Source organism: Netta rufina (genome assembly GCF_964035555.1).
Source record: "Netta rufina genome assembly, chromosome: 2".
In the NCBI taxonomy this organism is placed as follows: domain Eukaryota; kingdom Metazoa; phylum Chordata; class Aves; order Anseriformes; family Anatidae; genus Netta; species Netta rufina.
In genome coordinates, this window is record NC_140124.1 from 43,525,063 (window position 1) to 43,547,913 (window position 22,851).

Here is a 22,851-nt window from a genome sequence, read left to right on the forward strand (position 1 = left end):
CAGGATATTGTAGAGAGCAGCGTTTTGGAAGAAGACATAATTCTGACTTGTGGTTGCTGCTGTTCCCCTTGCTGTTATATCAGCAATGTGCGTAAGCAAGAAGATGAGCCTGAGAAGAGGTGCGGATGGAGTCCAGAGGAGTTGATGGGAATGAGATCAGACTAAGATGTAAAGCACACAGAGGGTGTTGTTATGAAGAGAAGGTAATAGTGAGTCAGATCTTCTTACTGTTAAAACCTGCGCTAGATTTCCCCCTGACTCCAGGCATGCCGACGGACCCGGGCGTGACACAAAAACAACATGAAAGCCGAGCTAGCCAGAAGGTTGTACGCGCTGATCGGCACTTGAATTGTTTGTTGGGCTCTTAAGAAACAGCAACTCCTTTCCGATCCTCATTTCCTACCCACTTGTTAGCATCTGGTGAAGGATCAGCTGCGTTGTTCCTTCCGCTCGGTGCTGAAGAAAAGCATGTGCCCAGGAGCTTTCCTGGAGAGCTTGTTGCTTTTGCCAGCGCCGTGGATTAGTCTAGCGAAAGAAATCCCCTCCCTTAAGCCTTTCCTCTCCAGTACCTCTGTGTGGAGTACTTACTGTCAAAGGAGGAATTTACGTGGTGCTTTAAAGCTCCCCGATTGTCATGTACCCCACACTACGAGTGAGCATCTTCCTCTGTGATGAAGCATTAGTTAATTTGTTAATCCACATCACTGTAACTTCATGATGCTATTAGATCCTAGGCTTCAAAGCAGCTCAGCATCACAGAAGTCAATCCAGCCGTGTCCCAGCCCAACAAATGAATGTGTCCCATGGCTTTCCTGCCTCATCACTGGGTTATCAAGCAACATATGCCTTCTCCTGTATCAAAAGCAAATCGCTGTGCACGCTGTGTTCTTCCTTTTCCTTTTGTGTGAACTTGCAAAACTCCCACCTAGTGATGGTTTTAAGTAGCCTAATTGCTTTCTGCTCCCTTGGTTTTATTTACTAACACAGGTAATATTGTGTGGCCTAGGAAGTTATATCATGTGCCTGTCTGTGCACAGTTCATCGTAGCAGGCTGAGTTTTCAACGTGAGCATCTGTGCATTTAGGAATAGTTGGTAGCTTGAAGGAAGGGATATCTCTAAAATACAACTTGTGTATATATATATTTTTATTTTTCCCCAGTTTTCTAAGGAATTTTCACTCTTCAGTTTGAATTTTCCTTTTTTTATTTGAAACTTTTGGGGAAAAACGTACTAAATATCCCTGTCTGCAGGCAGGCTTTCTAAACCAAATGCCGCGGTGTCGCTGTGCGGGCTGCCGGCCTTCCCTTCCCCCTCAGTGGGAAAACAGGAACTTCAGAGCGGGAGGTAAATAGCTGAAATACTCAGCAAAGAGTATGTGAACAAAGGCTGCTAACACCTCTTCATTCTGCCCGCTCTCTCTCAGAGGTCCAGGGCGGCTGAAAATCCTGGCTAGCAAGCTGTGATCTCAATCTGGGACGAGGGAAAGGGGAAAGGTGTGGAAGTGAGCTAAGTAAATAGCACTTAGGTGGTTGTATATATCGGGGATGTTATAAACAAAACTACAGGAAAAGGCTTAGAGTTTTTTAGAAGAGCTGTTTGGGTGGGAACGGAGTCTGCTCCTAGACCAGAGCAAGCCCTGTAACCCCCTCGCTCCCTGGGTGTTGCTGCGCTACGTACAGCTCTCCCCCTGACACTTGGCATGCAGGCTGCATCGCTTGCTGTTTCTGAATTGCAGGTCAAATGCAGGCAGCCTTCAGAGTCGGTTGCTGCATTTTTTGGGTATCGGTACCGCCAGGTCGTGACCACCTCCACCCAGCCAGTGCCTGACCCCAGCACAGGTCCTGCTGCCTTAACCCGTGACGAGCTGTGAGCCGAGCACGGCAGAGGCAGCTGATGGATGGTAAGCGATTGGAAATTTGGTGCTGAAGGCTGGCAGGGTGACTGCCCTCTGCCTGGCTGAGTGCCACGCTGCCCTGCTGAAGGTCGGCAGCGTGCGGGGCCATAACCTTGTCCTCTCTGCCCCACAGTTCAGTCTCTGCCTACGCATGAAGCCATGCCCTGAGACACAGCCAGATGTCTTGGCCTTCTGACTCCGCTTCTGTAAGGGGTGAGGACCAAGCCCAGTAGGGTGAGATGAAGAGCAAGCAGTGCTTGTGTTTTAGATTGACGTTCAGAGCTCAGGCTGAGGTTTGCCTGTCTTCTTTAGGACAAAATTCCAGTCTGTGCGAGGGAGGTGAGCCCCCTTTGCTAGATTAATTTGAGGGTTGTACTGCTCTTCGGGCTAACAACCTGCTTGTCTCCCAGAAGAAAGTGCCATGCCTGTGGAGGAGCTAGAAGGAAAATGTGTGGGGAATATCTTTCCACTGCGACTTGGAATTGCTCTAAATGCTTCTCTTCCAGGCATATGACACCCACTAATCCATAGCCCCTGTGGTTTGCAGCAGTTCTGAAGTCTGGGAGCTGTATTGGAAAATACGATTTAGAGGCAAAAATGGAGTTGAATATGCATGAAAACCCAAAGGCTCCTGTGAGAACAGAGAAGCACAAATGCCTGCAGTGAAAGCAGCAGCCGAGAAGGACTTGTCCTCTCGATTGTTTCCTGACTTCTGTTTTCATGTACTCCAGGAGGCAAATTCAGAAGCTCTGACTGCAGATCAGTAGCTCTGCAGCGCAGACAGCTGAAAAGGTCTCCGTGCCTTGCTGTTCGCTGCAGCACACAGCTCAGGGTATGGTGATAACCCCAGCCAGAGATTTGTTTACCTTGGCCATGCTGGGCAGCAGAGTGCAGTAGTTCAGGAGCAGATTTGGGAGCTGCTCTTGCAGGGCAGCAGCCTCTGACAGAAAAGCAAAGCAGACATCTGAGGGGCGTTAAATCACTTCTGTTCACTTCTTTAAACCTGAATAAGCCAGTGTCTTCAGGCCTTGATTTTTTTTCTCTTAATTGGAAGCTTGTTTTGCTTGAATTAGAAAGCTGACATTTGCAGCCAGTTGTTTTGTTCTTTGTTTACACAAGGCCCATTGAAGCAGTTGGGGAACATTATACCCTGGCTCACACGCAGGCGTATATACTTAATTTATGACTTGGGTAGTTTGAATTTCAAGTGTCAGGTATCCCATGGAGCTTTTTACTTTGTTCTCTTATGCTGCATGCACCACTCGACTATTCATCACAAAAAGCTGGCTGGTTGTGGGAAGTCCTTCCAGCTTGTGGGCTTTTTTCTCCAGAACCTTAAAAATACAAAGTTATGGAGCATGATGACAAGCAGTGATCTAAAAGTATATCTCATCCACAGTGTCTGTTACTTGTTTGTCCAGCTAATTTTCTTCCCTTGGCATTAATATTTTCGCTTGTGTACAATCCTTCATCTTAAAATTGCTTTTTCACCCCAAACTGCTCTGCCAATATTAATTGTGGTAACAGCTCTTAAATAGGTCTCTAGTGAAAATTCTCTATTAGCCCTGGTGCTGCTTCCTTCAAAGTAAATCCCTTATGCTGCTACTAGGATGAAGAAAACACACCAATATTTATGTTTCTCTCTTCATCAGTTGTGTCTTGTCAACAATTTTAAACACAGCTTTTAGTGCAATCTTTAATACAGTGGTGACAAATGGAGGCTTGAGAAAAGGACATCTGAAAGCTGACTTCAGATGAATTGAGATTAGAAGTGAAGCCAAGGTTTTCAGCAACCAGAGCAATTGGCATCATGGCAGTTTATGTAGAAACAAGGTGAATCCCTTCACATGCTAAACATCTACACCAAGATGTCCTCTCTTTCCAAAAAGCACTCTGTAGGTTGAAGCCTTTGCACGATTGCCCATGTGGCCAAAAGGGGCCTTTCTGACTGTGAAGTCTGCGTACACAAATGCCTCCAGAAAAGTATATGCAAATGTAAGATATTTACAGACATTCTCTGTTGTTGTTACATTAACTGCAAAATGTATTCGAGAAGGAAAACAAGTTTGCCAGATCAGAAAAAAGATTTTCCCATGAATGATGTACTGCTACGAGGTGAGAATTGTTCTTTGTGAAATCCGTAATCTCTACCCAAAATGTGCATAATGGTTCCTGGGGTTGAACTTTTATGTATGGGACTAGATATTGAAGTAGCCAAGAGGTACAATAAGCTTCTAGATAGGCAGACAACAACAGATCTGGATGCAGTCTCATTTTCATATGTCTTCTGTTTGTCAGGCAACAACTGCTTCAGCTTTTTATGACTGGAAGGCTTCCTCTTACGGGGAGCAAAAATTTTGTATTGTACAAAACCAATTTCTGTGTGTTCAGCTGGAAATGAAAAGATACTTTCAGTCTAAAAAAAAAATATAATAGAATGAGCATTTAATGTTTTACTCATCTTTAAATGGAAGTAGAATGCAGCAATAGGCTTTTCTATTAGATATTCTCTTTGTTTTTCCCATTCTACCATGCCTAGCTTGATGACTTTGTATTGTAAGTATAGAGTAAAATAGAAGTTATTCCCAAAGAAGTAATGAGTTTTTTGCTGTAATGTAGCAGCAGAGATTTGTGAAACAATACAGTGCGTCCGCTAATTATAGGCATCCCTATTTACATGGCCTAACAGGAAGATGGAAATGTAAAAATAGCAACAAAGAGATGGTGACATTATTAAAAAAGCAGCTGTACACAGCATTGTTCTCTTGAAGAACGTAGACAGCGTTTAAACAAAGTTCACTACATAAATAATCAGTCATAATTCATGAGTAACCATGGCTAGGAATTCTCTTTTAAAAATAGTTCACCTTATTAATGTACAAATGATGGCAGAATGACTCTCTTTGTGGATGGGTGTGTTCAGCATGTACACATGCTCCGATTCTTAAAAATAACTCGTACAAATCATTGCAGTCTATTGAGAAACCAGTATTTTTCTACCCCCAGGAGCCTGAAATCTTTGTGGGGAGAAAGGAGGATAGAGTACTGTAAAACTTCTTCCAAAGGAGAATTCTGTATGTAGCTAGAAGAGGTGAGATCAATGTAGAACCTAATGGTAAGTCAAACATCTTTTCATTTATACGAATGCATTAAAACAAAATAGCAAACCCTCCTACCATTAAGTTCATTAAGAAACAATGGTGCTTGTAGTGATAATAATGACAGATATTAATAGCCATACTGGGGAAAACACATTCAGCCAGACACATATGACCGTGTATCTTTGAAGCTCAGACTTCACTTTTGAGCTTTTCCTGTTTAAATCATGATAAGAAAGGAGATTCCTGGCAGCTAGAGATTACTGAAGCTGATAGTCTTTCTTTCTAATTTTTCTCTGAAAGCGGTGTCACTTCCTAACAGTATCAGGGACAAGCATGTATTCAAGGTATGCAGTAGGTTAAACCTGCACACTCACAGTTTGTGCATCATCAAGGAGAAATTATATCCAGAGCACTAGGACTGCACCATGGTCTTTACCTCCAGAAATACATCCTCTACTCGAGGTGACAGTTTGCAGCCCTTCTCAGAAAAAAATACCGTATCTTTGTGAACCAGTGTTAAAAAGCACTAATTTTGCACAAAAGAAAGGTGGTATGCTCAGCTTGTTCTCCAAAAACCCTAACCCAAAAACTACTGGGTTGGGGGGCACAAACCCAATCCCACAGGTACAACTGCAGCTGTGCTCCCAAAACCCCTTCTGTCTCAAGCAGAGATAGGAAATTTGGTATCCATAGAGATTGCTTCCCTTGTCCAAACCTCAACTTCAAATCTCAAAATAAGAATTAAAAAAAAAAAAAAAGCCAGTATGTTTTCCCTGTTTGTTTAAATTTTAAATGAATGGGGATATTTTAAAATTGAAATCGGGCATCATATGGTTGTGGTGATAGAACTCACGAAGAAACCAGCTCAATGAATTACTCGTGTGTCTCATTCATGGGTCATGTGGGCTGTATTTTTGCGTCTGTACTGCCTGTATGGGGCCAGGACTATTCAAATGACCTGTTTGTGAATGTTACTCCTCAGAGAAATCAGCTACAACCTTTACAAATGCATTCATATTTGCATGTTAAATACAGGAACATTTAACCTTGATTTGCCTATTTTGATGATTTATGACAAGGGTTTTAAGAGAAAAAAAGAACAAAATATGGAATTGATTTGCTAGTTTTAAAACTAAAGGTGGTTGTATTGGATCTTCAAGAGTATTTTTTCCTAAAAAGTACATCTAGGGGCTGCACAAAAACAACTGTTAGGAAACACAGAGAAATATTTATCCCATCTAACATGTGTTTGTGTGTGACTATTTTGCTTTGTAATTTTGAAGTTCATCCTCGGAAACAGTGCTAAGTGAAATTGTCTCAGAGAGTACCTGTAAAAAGCAGATCATTTTGTGTTTGGATCTAACAAACTCTTACTTTCCATGTTCCCTGCCTGCTGCCAAAGAGCAAAGCCCAGCAGGAATTCAAGTGAACAATGCCTGGACCCACAACACCATCAGCTGCAGCCCACGGCGTTGGCCGTAGCAGCACCACTTACTTCTCCTGACGCTGTCAGGAAGCTGTGGAGGCAGTAAAAGGTGAATTTGAAATCAGCAGTGCTGCTGCACAATAGCAAGGTGTTTCTTGTGGAAATGCGAGGTGGTGGGAGTAACCCCTGCCGTGCAGGAAAAGGGAGCAGCAGCTTCCCTTTAATTCGCATCTGTCACCGCTGTTGGAGAAGAGGCCGGGCGGTCTCCTTGGCTGAGGTCAGGTTTAGAGGAGGTGGAGGTCATTGCCTTCCCCCTGTTGCACTAAATGACCTTCCCAAGAACCAGTTAAGTGCTTTTCTTGTGCAGGCTGTTTGTCTGCAGCGATTTTTTGCACCGCCCCTCTTTATTTTTACGTTAAACTGTGCCACCGATGGAGGAGCTGATACCAGGAACCAGCGTGTTCCCAGTCAGCTGCGGCAGCTCCGGGTGTTTGAGGACAGAGGCTGATCCCAGATCTTTCTCCTGACTGACCTGGGAAGGACCCATCACTCTGTCTTCTGCATAAAATGTACTTCTGTCAGGTAAAGGAACAGTACGGGCAAAGGCCAGGTTGTGTCTCCTGCTTTGGGAGATAAAGTGATGGCTAGCGAGGGTATAACGAGCTAATACGTGTAATGCACAGCAAAGTGCACTGCCGATATAAATGTCTCTGTGCGCACAGCTCCTCAGGCAAAACACGAGCATTAAGCTCGAATTTACAGGCATTGGGAAGCCGAAGCCGTCGGTAAACAGATGTGTGCTCTGAATGCAGCCCACGAAAACCTAAAAGCACTTAATGTGGAAAATGCCCTGGGACACGGACCAATCTTTATGCTTTGTACACATTTTCATGACCTGTTAATGATCAACCACTGCTCTGCTGAGAAGATAGATTTCATAACGATATCATTCAAGCCGCTTTCTTCGCCGTGGCGTGAGCCTGTTCCTCGCAGCTCTGCTTTAGAAACAAGCAGTGATGTATTGATGTGGCCTGCACCTGATCCATCCTATCCCATTAACACTTTTGCAGCTTCCAGTTCTGTTTCCAGGGTCTCCTGCAGGAAGGCGAGGCCAGTTAAAGCCATCAGCTGGTCATGGTGGTTGTAATGGATTGGCTCAGCAGCCCCTTTCATCCAGCATTCTGCCTCTGTTAGCGACAAATATTGAAAACCTGGAGAAAAGCGTAAGAAGGAGGGCACACAGAGCAAGAGCCATCCTTGCTGTAGCTTTAGGGCCTCGGGCAAGTTGCACATGTAGGGATTTCCAGAGCTGAAGGCTGCCTGTTGTCTGTCATGTATATAGGTCATAGCCATGGGCTGACCTGTCTTCCAGGGCCTGGTGGGATATTTTTTAAACCTCTCATATTCCTGGTTTCCTTGACATGCCATAGCAATGAATTCTGTAATTTGGTTATGTGTTGTTTGTTTTGTTTTGTTTTGTTTTGTTTTGTTTTGTTTTATTTTATTTTATTTTATTTTATTTTATTTTATTTTATTTTATTTTATTTTATTTTCATTACCATTCACTTCTGCTTGTTTTCCAGCTTTCTGCCTGATAGTTTAATTGGATGCTTCTTGCATTGTGAAGCCTAATCCAGCCCTTACTCCCTTCTCTATGCCACCCACCATTCTGCAGGCTTCCATCATATCCTCCTTTGGCCTCAAATACAAAATTGGAGTTATCTTTTTTCAGCCTTACATTTCTTTCCTTGCAGGAGCCTTTCTCTGCACCTTGATTTTGATGGGTGATGGGACACCCTGTGTTTTCCAGAAAACATCTTTGGTTGTTTTAATTGAAGCTTTGTCTTTTTGGCCCGTTACTGGCGTTAGCTCCAGTCTCACACATTCCACGCCTGTTTCTCAGGTGAAGCAAGGGCTTAACATCATAATATGCTGGTGGGACGGACAGGATGATTTCTTTACTCCCTCCCACCCCTGAGATATTTTTGTAAGCTTTTGACTTCAGTGAGCCGGAGCACTGGATCTCAGAAGACTCCTCACGTATGAGTTGCGGTGGAGTCAGTGGCATCAGCCGTGGAGGCGAGAGGAGGAATGCCTTTGTGATTTATTCATCCGAGCTGGCGGTAGACTCCTTAAGTCAACACGAAACTGGGGTGTGCTACTGCCTTTCGCTGAGGTATGATTTTGTGCCCAGGCAGCACTGCAGCATTGCACACCCTTTCTGATCAGAAAAGTAAGTTTGCAACTTGGTGCTCCAGGACTGGCTCTTCTCTACTGACTCAGTTGTGGAGAGGCCTGGCCTGGAACTATACACGAAGGCACTTTTGGGCTCTTTTCTGGGGAATTGAGGTCATTGTGGGAAGACTTCTCTGATCCTTGGAGCTGTGGGAAAGGCACTGGAGGACTCTGTCAGCTCTTGAAGGACACGGTCTGAGTTCTCACTGTAAGATAGGCGTCCTCCCTCTGGAATGAAATAATCTGTCAGTGGGTGTGAGGTTAAACAATTTCAAGCCTGGGTCAGAAGGTTTTTCTGTGTGGCCTGTAGTAGGATTTGGACTAAACTCCTGAGAAAAAGGGGTCACTCACTCTGTCGGGAAGGCATACTGCTGGAGTAGGCTTGGACACTTGATGCTTCCAGTAGTTTCCTCTCAAGTGAAAGCTGTTCTCAATAACAGTTCTGTGGGAGATTTCTCCTTTCAAGTAACGGTGAGCATTGCCAGCATTTCAAGCTCTTATGTTTGGCCTTTCATGAGGGGTGCTTGCTGCCATGGAGCCAAGAGTGTGACAGAAAGTTAGAAGACTAGCGAGCAGATTCGATGCTGAAACTGCTTTAAAACAGTTTCAGAAATGTTCAGACAGTGTTCAGAAATTCTATGAAAGTAAAAAGTGCTGAATTTTGCACATTTTTATTCCAAGTTGTTGTAGTGTTTCATGTCAAAAAAGTATTTGCAACTGGGGAAGAGACACAGAGGTCTAAGACAAGGCATTGCTTAAATTAATACAGAGTACGTTAATTAACGCGGCCCGTGAAATTTCAACGATAGTTCAGGAAGGATCTGGGATTTCTAGAAACTGTAGCTGAGAGATCTCTTTTGAATTGATTTGTCTTTGCATCTTCACTGAGCATTAATAGAAGTCCAACTTAAATTTGAATCCTTCCAAATCCTTCCAACCTTTTCAATCTGCGGGGTTTCAGCAATGTGTGCAAATCGCCCCTCTGGCATTACAGGGCCATCGGGGTTATTTCGGCAGGTTGCTCTCTGTCTTCCCCCTCCACCTTTCTCTCCTGGCAGGTGATTCGTGTGCGAGGAAATAAAACTCCCACTCTCGCTGATGGTGCTAGAGCTTTTAAAATATTTTTCAGAAAAAGCAATGGCTGTGCTCCCTCTAGTGACAGACGGTGAAATTGGTGGATATCCCTTCGTGTACTAATAGCATGTACGGGAGCTCAAAAACTCCAATTAAAGAGAGTATTTAAATGCATTGCAAACATTTTACTCCATTTCATCTTGGCTGGAAGAAAATATCATTCTGTATCTGTCAAACATAGGGCAAATAAATCTTCCTGTTACTACAGCTGCCTGTCCTGGTCATGTCTTACAGGCACAATAGAAAAGGAATGCCACTTTTTCACCTTTTTATTTTTTAAGTATCTATTCCCTCTATCTCCCTTCCTGGATATTTTGGTTCGTGGTATCAGAGCCTACATTTTGATGTCTGTGAAATTTTTGTGTTTTCCCAGCCCACAGTAGACCCCCTGGGATATTTTGCAGGCAGAGGACAACCAAGGGAAGAAAAGGATGGAGGCTCAGACATTCACAGGCTGCATGTGCTGCTGCTGAGGTAGCTCCTGACTGGTGATTTAATAGTGAAATAAAAAAAGTGCAATAATTTAGAGTGGTCTCTCTTTCTTCTTGTAGTAAATCTGCTTCCTTTGGAAGGAGATGCAAGATGTCGTGCTGGAGCCCGTCCATGGTTAGGTGCCTGAATACAGGAGACAACTGTTTCTGCAAATGCACAGCTCTTCTGGTCTCCTTCTACCATGATTTCCATCTATGCCAGTAGCAACACTGTATAAATCCTGTAATACTTATGCATACAGCTAGCTGAAACGGTCCTGGGAAGCGTCTTTAGGATAAAGAATATGAAAAGCTCGAGGCAAACATGCCAAAAAGTTTTTATTTCATGAAGCTAGATGAGCCTTGGGTTTTATTCCCTGTCAGTTCTGCCACAAAGAGACTTCTTTTTCCTTTGAAAGGGATGCATACACATCTTTAACTGTGTTGCTGAGTTAACCAGGCAGGATGAATGCTGCAGTTTTTGTAACGTTAACGTCACTGGAGAGGAGTCACGGAATATATCACAGGCGTTTTAAATATAGTTTGCAAGTACGGTTTTAGTTCTGCAATTTTCAAGCTACTTCTGAAAGCAAAACTGAGTAGACAGATCCAAGCTCAACACCTGCTTTCGTACCTGCTCGTTTGCACCAGCAACACGAGACAAGATCTATCTCATCTACAAGGCAACAAAGCCTTTCTTTTTAAAGTAGTCTGATACTTCTGAAGTTCTCAGCATTGCAGAAAAAAATATGGCACTTATTTAAGGGTTTGAATACGCAATTAAGCATCTAATTTTAAACTTGCCCGCTCAATAATATCGGACGCTGCTACCAAGTTATTTCCTTTTTACAGTATCTGCCAACTGCTGAAGTATGCATTAGTACCTTTGGCATATTAATGCAGTCTGGTAATGGAGGTACCTGATCAAGTGGCAGCCAAGTGATCACAGAATAGATGTCCGAGGTAAAATCATAGACTGCAATGAACAAGAGAAAACTGCCTGCCTTTATGATTTACTGGTGAGTGAAATCCATACCTGACTTGAAGAACTGGACCCTTACAGTCTGATGAGCCAGCCCCCCTTTCAGCAACTACCACAAGTATTATTTCTTCTCTCCTTGGCGTTTTTTCTTCCCTTTCTCAGAGTCATTTCAGACAGGATCATGTTGTGTTCCTGTAATTCTCAATAAGAATATTCCGACTTGCTCATAAGTTCAGATCAAAATACTTGGCTATTACCAATACACATGGTTAGGTTTATCTAGTATGATGAGCTACAGGCCTTTTCCAGTTCCTGAGCAGAGCTTTCTCCATCTGAAGTCCTGAAGCAAGCTGTGTGCTTCTGTACACATGGATGCCTGTGAGCACTCCCCAGGTATTCAGCTGCTGGTCTTTGCTTTACAGCATTGCATACCTATCACTTATTTGCCATCTCCTGTACACCAGAAGCTCACTGAGATGGCATTTGAATATAGCCATAGGCCAGTTGTTCCCAGCAAGGAGGTTTGTTATCAAGTCATCAGAAGTGGTGCTCTTGGCTCCAGCAGATGCACCAGTGCCATGCAGTTTGTACCTGATCTGTTGAACAGTAAACATAATGCAAGGGGCAGTCAAAATATTAGGAGACGGGCTTTAACACATCCCAAGCTATCTCCGTACTTAAGGTGCTGAAAAGACAAGCTGATAATGAAAGACTTGTCTAGCTGTCCATGTTCCTTTGACTCCTTAGATATTTGGTAGATGCTGTTGGCCGGCGTGAACTTTAAATCAATTTATTGCCGATGTAAACATGCGCAATAAAACCATTCGCCGTATCGTTTAACTATACACAGAGTGAATTGTTGACCATGAGCTGCTCTGACCTTTTCAGGTCTAATCAAGAAACGTGAAATATTATTTCAGCTTGTCAGCTCCGGTAATGTGCAGTGAGAGTGTCTGGCTCTAACCGAAAATGTCAGACGCACTCTAATCTGCAACCCATCAAAGTTACGATGCATACGAACCAGGAACTGGTTAAGAATATAAATCTGAAACGTCCACGGTGCTTAGATAAATTGTTCTGCCATTTATATGGGCTAGCTAAAAACATGCATTAAAAGCAATTCTTCGGACTGCGTGCAAGATATATGGCCATTTGTGTATTAAAATGGTCTTCAAGGAGAGATGGTAATAGCACATTAGAATATTACTGGGGAAAAAACAGTTAACAGTGAGAATACCAATGCTCTAGTTCATGCCTAGCCGGCTTCACCGTGTGGTTATGTAAGGTTGGTGGGCTCCTGTACCTTCAAAATTGTCCTTCTTGGCTGTAAGAACTGGCTGCTTGTGAAGTTTTTGCTGTTCTCAGAAATAACCCATTGTATAAGCTGAGATGTTCTTATCAATCTCGTTTGGGTTGAATTTAGCATAAGCATTTTTCATAGTCTTGGCGCTTTTTATTAAAAAAAAAAATCTGGCTATTTTTAAAAGCTCTCTCAAATAGCGCACTGTTGTCTGTGGGCGTTTAATGATGTTTCATTTCTTTGTTTCCTTTGTCTCTTCTCCCAAGTTTCCTTTGATGGTATTGTACCAGACACAGAGATTGAGGATAAATCCCTCTTTGAATTTGCTGAGTCCAATTATTCATTGATTTCATCTACGGGTGATCAATTTAAATGTAGATTAATGTGGATGGACACATCAGAAAGCAACTTCGTATCCTAAGAAAAGGGCGTTTTGCGAGCTCAATGGTCTCTCCAGATCGTATATTCTGAAAGCAGTTGTTGCACTAAAACTTGAGTTGTTTTTTAATCTAATCATGTGTAGTCTGTGCAATTTAAGGCATTATTAACTGAATTGCTACTATTAGTAAAATGTGGTTGGGACTAGAATTAGAGTGAACTAGCAGAAGCATTGCTGAGACAGTAACTTTCTATTAAAAGAGAAAGAGCCTATTTTAAATCTATATAACTATTGAACTATCTGAACCATTCCTGTGAAGCAATGCTGCCCTCCCCTGGTGTGCTGCAAGCACTGGGAATTGTTAGTCTTCCTCAACAGGAATGGCTGCAGTGGGGAAAATGGTGAAAAACTGCTCTTATAAAGACCATTATTATTTCTATTAAAAGACAAAAATAATTTTAAAAAGATGGGGCTTTTTGTGGTGCTTTTTATGTATGCATGGTGCAGCTGTGGATGAACGTACAAATAATACAAGGGAATACCTTGTGAATACACAAGACAACAATTTGAGGGCTGAATTTTGTTTGGGTGACAATTTGGAAGGGGAAATGAAGGCAAAATAAGTAGGTATCCGCTGCTGAAAGTTATCAGGGTGAATTACAGTAATCTTCTATTTAGCAGGAGAGTTTTGTCTTGCATGTATTGTTTTGAGATTTATCATCAGTGATTACACACTAAAGACCAAGAAATATTGCTGTTGAGTGATTTATTGTTATATACTTCTTCAGGCAGCTGTTATTAACTACTGCTGGAGACAGGGTCTTGGGGTAGAAGGTTCTCCAGTCTGTCCCGCTATGGCTGTTGTCTGTTCAATAAGTGGGTTGCACCACAAAAGTGCTTTCTAAATATTTATATAAACCTGTATATATATGAAAGGTATAAAATAGTCCTTTCTTTTTAAAATTAAGATTTTATAATTGCTGGAGAACCTGTAAAACACACAACTTTCCTCCCCTTGGCATATCTGCTTGGCTTCTGTTTTGTTTGCTCCCCATCCCCCTTGATGCACTGGAGATCAGCTAACGCTGGAGAAACTGGGGAGACTCTGTTAAAATCCCTGGCTGATGTATTTTGTTCATGACTTGGTTGTGAACAGATTGCCAGATTCAGGATCATGCGGGAGGTGTTTTTTGTTGGATTTTATTTTTTTTTCCCCCCAGACTTGTGGGCTAGGAATTGCTTGAGTGTGGGTTTCTGTCTGCTTCTGATGGTCAGGTCACCTGGGAGATGTTTTGAGAACTGTGGAAAGTGGTGATATTCCCAGCCTGACTTGGGATATTTCACTACTGCCTTTATTATAAGGTCTTGGGAGTTGATTTGTATCCCTGGTACCTGACAGACCACAGAGCACGTGTTTTATGGACTGTTTTGACCTGGACCCAACTGCTCAGTTACCCGTGATTGTGGCAGGTGGCACCTGGAGACCCCAGTGGTACTTCACAGCCTTCTGTTTCTAAAGCGACTTTGCTGACTGCAAAATCCTACTACTTACCTTCCTGCACGTAAGCTAGTAGGCTAGTATTCAAACACAATTCACTGTGATGTCTTTATAATATTTTTTATATTATCTATAATGAGAGATCTTTTTGAGAGCTAGCTATAAAACTGCCACAGCTATGGCTCCATAATAGTGAAAGGTGTTTCTCTTTGTGACATCCTGCCACAGCAAAAACACTTTTATTTGCTCTTTTTTGCTAGATTAGTACTATGTCGGTATAGCACCCCAGCTCAGCTCATTAAATGGTTATCTGAATGGCAGGAGCATTGTTATTTGACCCAGAACAAATGTATGAGGTCTAAGACCGTGTAACAGTTTTCTTTCTTCTCCATAACTTTTGCAGGTATTAGGGCTGCTGGTGTGGACGCTGATTGCTGGAACTGAGTATTTTTTGTATCCAGCCTTTGGCTGGGTGATGTTTGTGGCTGTGTTTTACTGGGTTCTCACTGTCTTCTTTCTGATCATCTACATGACCATGACCTACACCAGGATCCCACAGGTGCCATGGACCACGGTGGTAAATAAACCTTTTCTTTGTTGTTTCAGCTTTGCTGTGTTATGAAGAGAATAAAATACCGATGCTTTCTACAGCTGTAGTTAACCAATTGCACTGGTGCTTTTTGCAATTTTTCCCTACTTTCTTTGTGTCTGCACACCTGCCGTGTCTAACCTTCCTACTACCCAGACACTACTACCCATTTAAAACACTCTCCCTATGATGTTTCACCTTTTTGTTCATCGGTTGATCCAGTGACTTGATTTTTAATAGCCTGTGTGTGACTCATATTTATGCACAGCCTTTTTTGCTCCCTGTAGTGATTACACTCCATGAGGCTGTTGCTGCCTCTGAGCTAACAGATCCAGCCATATGGCTTAAACAGTGGAAATCTCTACTTGAGTCAACACCATGAGTTGGAAATGGGACCATGGATCTTAAAGCATGAGTCTTCCTCTGCTAAATCAAAAGAGAACGTGGTTCAGAGCTAGCAGTATTTGGCCTACAGTGAAAATGGTGCTGCAAGTTATTAGTATTATATATATATATGTAAAATACATGCCATGTGATCCTTCGCTTTCAGCTCAAGACTTAATGAAGATTAGATAAACAAGTAAGGTAATTACAGAGAAAAATTTCACAGGCCCTTGAAATTCAGATCCAAGTTTTGTGGTTTGAACAAACCCTGCTAGCTATGCATGGCAGCAGTATATTTTTACATGATTTTCATAACACGTTGGTGTTCAGGGCAGTTAGATCCTCAAAGTCATTGTCACGTAAGCCAACTGCTATTTGTTACCCATCCAAGAATTAATATAAATTTGGTTTTGCATTTGTCTGATACAATTAAATGCTTTTTTTTTTTTTTTTTTTTCTCTCTCCTAACTAGCTAAAGACTACTAATGAGAATTCTGTTAGTTTTATGGAAAAAATATATTTGACTTCTGTGTTGCAAACAGCTTGTTATCATCTATACTGTGTATGTGACTAAAATTGAACACACTTCTCACCTTCCCATTTGTTGCTGTAATAAATAGCCAGCTATAGCAATTACTAATAAGAACAAGCAGGATTCTGTTCAGACAGCTTCTCTGTTTTCAAGTTTCATGACCAGCAATTACCATTAAGGCTATAACAGTGCTATAGAAATGTTGGGTTATTTCAATTACAGCAGTAATGTGTCTGGTTACGTTTAAAGGTGGTGTCCCTCCCCCGTCCATTAGATGTAAGTACATTCAAAAAGAAAGCATTTTCGTATCCACTGGGATACCATTTTAGTTATTACCCCTCTTTCATCAGTTTAACAATATCATCAGGCAACCGCTGCAGGTAAATGGGTTGCCCCTGATCTATGAGGTAGACAAGTTGGAGTTTTTGATCTGTTTCTACTTGAAATTGAGTGCATTTCTTGCTCTGAGTTCCAAATGTATTGTAGATAAGATCACCCAAATGTGGATCCAAAAGGTAGACTCCCTTTATAGTAAAAGATAATACAAAGAGAAAAGAAATGCAAAACCAATCAAAGATGCTTGCATTTCAGCTTGGTTCGCCCTAGGGTATTAAAAGAGCTATTGGGAGCAGCCTGTGAAATGAACTTCTGCTACTCCTGGCTGGCCAAGAGTAACACTGGGCCTCTTTTCAGAGAGATGTTTTTTATGTCTTCATTGAAGGGGGCAGGACGGACACACCCCTTTTGAGTGAGTTTATACCCACCTCCCCCCCATTTCCCAAAGTATCAGTCTCTGCTAGTTATTGCTCTGCCTCCTTAGGCGACACTTAGCTCAAACTGTGCCGGTTGTCTGCAGTACCCAAAATTACATCTGGACTTCTTTGTCATAAATTCAGTTTTTGCAGGTTAAGCACATTACCAAATTGCTTAAGATGCAGTTACTTTACTGCAAATTAACCCAAAGGATGTGCTTCAGGACTGACTCTCCTTAATAATGCCAGTTCTTTGCTAAAACAATCAATGGAAGCTTTTAAAATCTGGTAAATCTGAATTTAAGAAGCAGATGGTAATTTAGCATGAACCATTTGGTTTGAGTAATATATTGGCAGTAAAGGCCCAATCAGCTTGCATTGCATTCCATCTTCCCCAGCAGTGTTATTTCCCAAAGCAGCACTTCGAAAAAATTATGTGCTTTTTTTCCTTTTCTACATGACAAGATATTGCAGGGATTTGTAGCTTTCCAGGGTAATTGAGTCTTTTTGGAACAGGAAATTTAAAAATAACAACAACAAATACTCCAGGCAATCAAATTTGAAGTTCGAAAATCAGTGCTCTGCGAAAGTTGTGCTTGCCAGTTGTTGGCACCCTATCCTAAAATTGACAGTTTGAGATTTTATTACTGTAATACTTAGATAGGAGAGGTGAGATTTACACGGAGAGAAAGCATGCTTTATTAGATGACCTGATAGAGGTGAGATACCACTCATGAATGAGCTCATGAATCAAACTGAACTCCCCGGCACTGGACTCCCTCCCTCCCGCTCTTTCTTTTTTTCTTTTTGGATTGTGTCAGAGTTGTTGCCTGGTGAATTCAATACTGAATAATTGATGTATGTTGCCAGCATCCGCTGGGTCACACGATGGAAATTAGTAAGTTGGAGCTGCACCAGTCTGGCAAGGCTTAGAGACAACTGGGACACCAGATTGAAGGGTTATGATATTTGTGTGATGCTCGGGTACAAAGACAGGCCCAGAAGCTGAAGGGAGCAGATCATCTACAATAGTAGGACCTTGTCTAAATTGATGGTTATTAATTAATGCAATTGTAACGAGGTGCAAAGAGTGTCAGGGGTATTCCACTTAAATACAGCACCTGTGAACTAGAAGTGTATTTTATGGCCAAATTCATATGCCTTAGACAAGCAGCAGGGGGGAGTTTTAGGGGATTTTTTTAAAAACAAGAACGAACTTCCTATAGCCATGACAAAACAGTGAGTAAGTAAATGTCAAAGTATTAAAATTACTTTAAAGAAAAAAAACACCTCATACCTTTTTGTCTCTTTCCTCTTCTCAGACTTTCGGCCTCCTTTCCTTTTCTGTTCTCTCTCACATGCAAAACCATTCTTGTTCATTCTCTGTAGTGTTGTGTGAGATCAATGTTATCTGCTTTGCTTCTTTTGTAGTAATGAGCGTAGATCCCTGGAGACATTTCTCGGCTCCTTAGAAGAGAAAATGTAGCATCTACCATGGATGAGTCTTTTCATCATTCAGACTGTTCTCCTCATTGATTTTATGTTTGTTTTTTTGTTTGTTTGTTTGTTTTCTCCTCTCAGAAACAGGTAGAAGGGAAAAGTACTGAATGGTACTAAGAATAGTGACTAAAAATTATACTCTCTTTATTTCCTTCAAAAGCAAAAACAAAGTTTTGGAAGCATCATAAATATTCTTCATATGGCCAGGAACCATTCATTCTGACAGCATATTTTTTTATAGATTAGAAATGTAATCAAATTGTAGTTCCCTTCCCTTCCCTTCCCTTCCCTTCCCTTCCCTTCCCTTCCCTTCCCTTCCCTTCCCTTCCCTTCCCTTCCCTTCCCTTCCCTTCCCTTCCCTTCCCTTCCCTTCCCTTCCCTTCCCTTCCCCTTCCCCTTCCCCTTCCCCTTCCCCTTCCCCTTCCCCTTCCCCTTCCCCTTCCCCTTCCCCTTCCCCTTCCCCTTCCCCTTCCCCTTCCCCTTCCCCTTCCCCTTCCCCTTCCCCTTCCCCTTCCCCTTCCCCTTCCCCTTCCCCTTCCCCTTCCCCTTCCCCTTTCCCTTTCCCTTTCCCCATCCCCTTCCCTATCCTTTTCCCTCTTTTTCCTCTTCCTCTTCCTCTTCCTCTTCCTCTTCCTCTTCCTCTTCCTTTTCCTTTTCCTTTTCCTTTTCCTTTTCCTTTTCCTTTTCCTTTTCCTTTTCCTTTTCCTTTTCCTTTTCCTTTTCCTTTGTTTTTCTTTGTTTTTCTTTTTTTCTTTGCTTTTCTTTTACCATATAGTGTCATATTCTTACTGCTTAACATCTAGATTGTGATAACCAAACTGTGTTTCTATTTTGACTTTTGGAAAATCACTGCACACCCACTTTAAACTAAACTTTTAAACTAAACTTTTTGTTTAAACTAAACCTTTCTGGATTTAGTGTGATGGAGAGAGCAGTTGGTCCAAACCATGCATTAATATTTACAAATGTTAAAAATGAGCAGTTAAAATCTAATCTTACAGGTAGAAACTTGAAAGAAGGTAAAATCATTGAGAAACACATTTTGTGTGTACATCACATGCACGTTATGTTTCAGAGGAGAGCTTTGTAATGTCTCAACAGAAAATGGTGATAAATGCTTTGTCATATGAATTGCTAATTTTATTTTGTTTTTCAACAGGGTCTGTGCTTTAATGGGAGTGCCTTCATTTTGTACCTCATTGCTGCCATTGTAGATGCATCTTCAGTTACCAAAGAACTGGACAGTCACAATTACAACAGTTGGGCAGCTTCTTCAGTGAGTTCATTTTTTGCTTCAATTAGTTCAACGTCTAACTAAATGTTATCAAATAAAGGCCCTCTGGAAGTGAGGGTGGAAATGCACATGTTCTGGATTTTTAAAAGCTGCAGACTGCTATGAAAACTCACACACACAATCTATAGATAGCTGTAATTTAGTTCATAGTTTTTGGAGATGACTAGAAATTCAGCCAGGAGATGACTGTCACGTCTGAAAAAGGCTGTAATGCTTTTGAGGTCATGCAGCTGTCCCTTCCTTGCCCCAGTTTATTACTAGCTTTCTGGCAGAAGTTATAGTCTGTACATCAGAGTAGACAAATTGGGTGAGCACCAGGTTTGCGTAGTGCATTTATACAACTTCAAAAGCAGTTTAAATAACTCAGCTGACTTTGCGCTGATGTGGCTAAGGTATGTTTAGCTTTTTGTAGGCTGAGCCATACACAGAGCCCCTGTGGGAAGGCCCTGAAGTGCTATTGTCATTTTTACAGTGATCTTCCTGTTCCAGCCTCACCTTTTGATAATCCTTCTGAGCTGGGTGGGCAATGCTTGAAAACTCTTGAGTGTTTTAAAGTGGATGCAAATTGTTAGTGTCTGACATTACTGTCTTACTACTTAGATTTGGGAATTTGAAGCTTTCAATATGGGTAAAAAACAACTTTTTAATATATATATAAGAGCTGTGTCACTTAATGAGTAGGTGAAGATATTCTCTAGCTCAGTTAAGGGAGTTGCAAAAGAACTTTTTGCATGTTTTGGCAACAGTAGAGAAATTGAATTTTACAGAGTAACCCTGAATTACAGCTACCTTGCTGACAGTTAATGCATCAGCAGTTCTCTTTTCTGGACTATTCGTGAATCCTGTCTTCCATCTGAAGCTTATTTTACACAGTGATGAACACGGAGACCTGAAAACTGCTCTGTTTTTGCCTTGGGAATGGTATATCCACATCCCTGTCACTTCAGTGCTGTTCAGGTTCTTCTCCTCTTCGCAGTGTGTAATTATTGATCAGTTACTCAGCCAGTGCTGTTGATGGGAACTTGCTTGCTGTTAGATAAGCTTCCATGCTGATAAACATTTTATGCAAAATGCAACAATGCTCAGTGTCTCGTGGGATATTTGGAATCTCTTCTAATACCCCCTAATAGTGTTTATCTAATGCACTGTCTGAATAAACTATTAAATGTAGATTCTTGCTCTCCAAACCCATTAAGGGTTTCGTGGATAGATGTTTGTGATAATTTAGTGAATCATCCATCTCCTACAGTTGCTCTCTGTTGGAAAGATTTTGGATGGAGCTTTTATTTCCTAAGAAACAATAGTCTTGTGAAGAATGCTACCATTTTCTACTGTAATCGATTTTTGCATTATCGTCTACAGGTTTTGGTGTCACAGATTAAATTTACATTAGATCAGACTCACCAAAAGTCCTCTATCGGAGGGCCTAGGTTTGCTGGCTGTTTACATGCCTAGCAATGACTTGCTCTCAGAAAAGAATATTTTTCAGCTGAAAGGGACCTCTAGAGGTCATCTGGTCCCACCTGTCCTCCTCCAGAGCAGTGCTCACGTGTACCACACTGCTGAGGGCCTTGGCCAGTTGAGTTTTGAGCATTTCCAAGGATGGATATTCCAAAATGTCTCTGGGCCCCTTTTGTCCTATTTGATTAATCTTACACTGAATTTTTTTTGCTAATATCTAACCAAAGCTTCCCTTCTTGTAACTTGTGTTTGTTCCCTCTCGTCCCTATCCCTGCTGACCTCCAAGAAAAGTAGTGTTAATCCTCTCTGCAGTGTCAGCTTTATTTGGTTCAGTTACCAGCACAAAGCATTCTGGCCTTATCATAAGCTATTTTGTACAGCATGCAGTGATTAGCAGGAACTTAACCACTGGCACCAAATTGGACTTTATCAGTACAACTGAAATAGTTCACAGCTGTTCTTTGGTTTCTGGGTGCATATGCTGCAAGGGCTGTGGAAGCAGCACCACTGATACTCTGTAGTTCTTAAAATCCTCCAGTATAAAATAAATCTAGCCCGCTGCAGAAGGCTCGCTCTGCAGTCGATTTCTGAGAAAGCAGTAATATCTCACCATGGTTGTTGTCACTATTATTTGCACTGAGGAATACCTTTATTCATTAGTAGAGGACCACTGAAATTAGTAACCTGATTGATACTGCTCTTTGAGAACGTGCCTAGGCCTGAATTTTCAATCCTGGTCTCTTCTAAGAACAAGCTACCTGGATGCAAGGTGTGCCACGCTGGGGCATGGGTGGGCTTTAGGCAATTCCTGGAACACAGCAGCATTGTATTTATTTACAAAACATTCCCATGGGCTATCCCTCAGTCTTTACCAGAAATTGGTGTTACAAGCTGCACATGTAGGATTGGCAGGCGTCTGGTCCACACCATCCATACTGAGGGAATATAATGTGGAGGTAAGTGTTGAAATAGTCCTCGTTTTGGCTGCTTCTAGGCCCATATTTCTACATATAAGCTTACTTAGTGTTGACTGTTGGCAACCCAAGTATGAGGAGGCCAAAGGGCACCATTTTAGTAAATCTGGTACTTTTCCCTTTTCCAAATGCCATAACTAATTTTTCATAGAAATGAGAATACTTTTTTTTTTTTTTTCTAATATCTATTTTTTTCCCCTCTCTCTACAGTTCTTTGCCTTCATGGTTACCTCCTGCTATGCTGGAAATACGTATTTTAGCTTTATATCTTGGCGATCAAGAACTTTGCAGTAAATACTTTGTTAAAGTGAATTCTGTAGTATGAACTACCTTGAGGATTGTACTCATTTGATGAAAGCTTGGAAGAGGGATCGGATCTTTTCGAATGTTTCTGTTAGAACTGGAAATATATTTTAACTGAGATTAAAATGGGTATTTATAATACAATATCATATTTAGTGACACCTAACATTGACGTTGTACTGTATAATAAAATTTCATACTTCTTTTAAAATTAACATGGTATTTTTCTAGACATTGTGTAGATCTTATGACTAAACCTTTAATAAACTTTGCTGAAATGATGTGCCAATATTGTAAATTTAACTTTTTAAATGTGACAGTTGTATTTTGATACTGAATGCTACAAATCAACACTGAGGTTGATATTGTCTAGTTACTATGTATAAAAAGTGGCATTGTGCAGAAGAAAAACCCTAAAAACTTTAAAAATAAATAAATAAATGACCCAACTTTGCATGTTTTGTAACCTGGGAGTACGGGTTTGCTTTTTTATCTCTTTTTCAGTGGAAAGTATATGCTACTTGGAATTCCGATGATGCTGTCAGTTTACATATTTTAATAACCTCTTTTAGTCATGAGATTGGTTCTGGAACCTATTAATGTAGGTCTGAAGCTTGCTGGAGGAGTGGTGCGTCTGAAACA

General features: G+C 41.5%; 1 protein-coding gene across 1 annotated transcript in view; it reads left to right on the top strand.

The window, feature by feature from the left end:
- CMTM8 (CKLF like MARVEL transmembrane domain containing 8) overlaps positions 1-22,616 on the top strand; it is a 33,426-nt gene extending 10,810 nt beyond the window's left edge. Inside the window, exons 2-4 of the mRNA XM_084281548.1 lie at positions 14,824-14,997; positions 19,337-19,453; positions 22,117-22,616. Of these exons, the coding sequence (XP_084137674.1) occupies positions 14,824-14,997; positions 19,337-19,453; positions 22,117-22,200 (375 nt within the window). The 3' untranslated portion in view covers positions 22,201-22,616. The remainder of the gene's footprint in view (positions 1-14,823; positions 14,998-19,336; positions 19,454-22,116) is intronic.
- The last annotated feature ends 235 nt before the right edge of the window (positions 22,617-22,851 follow it).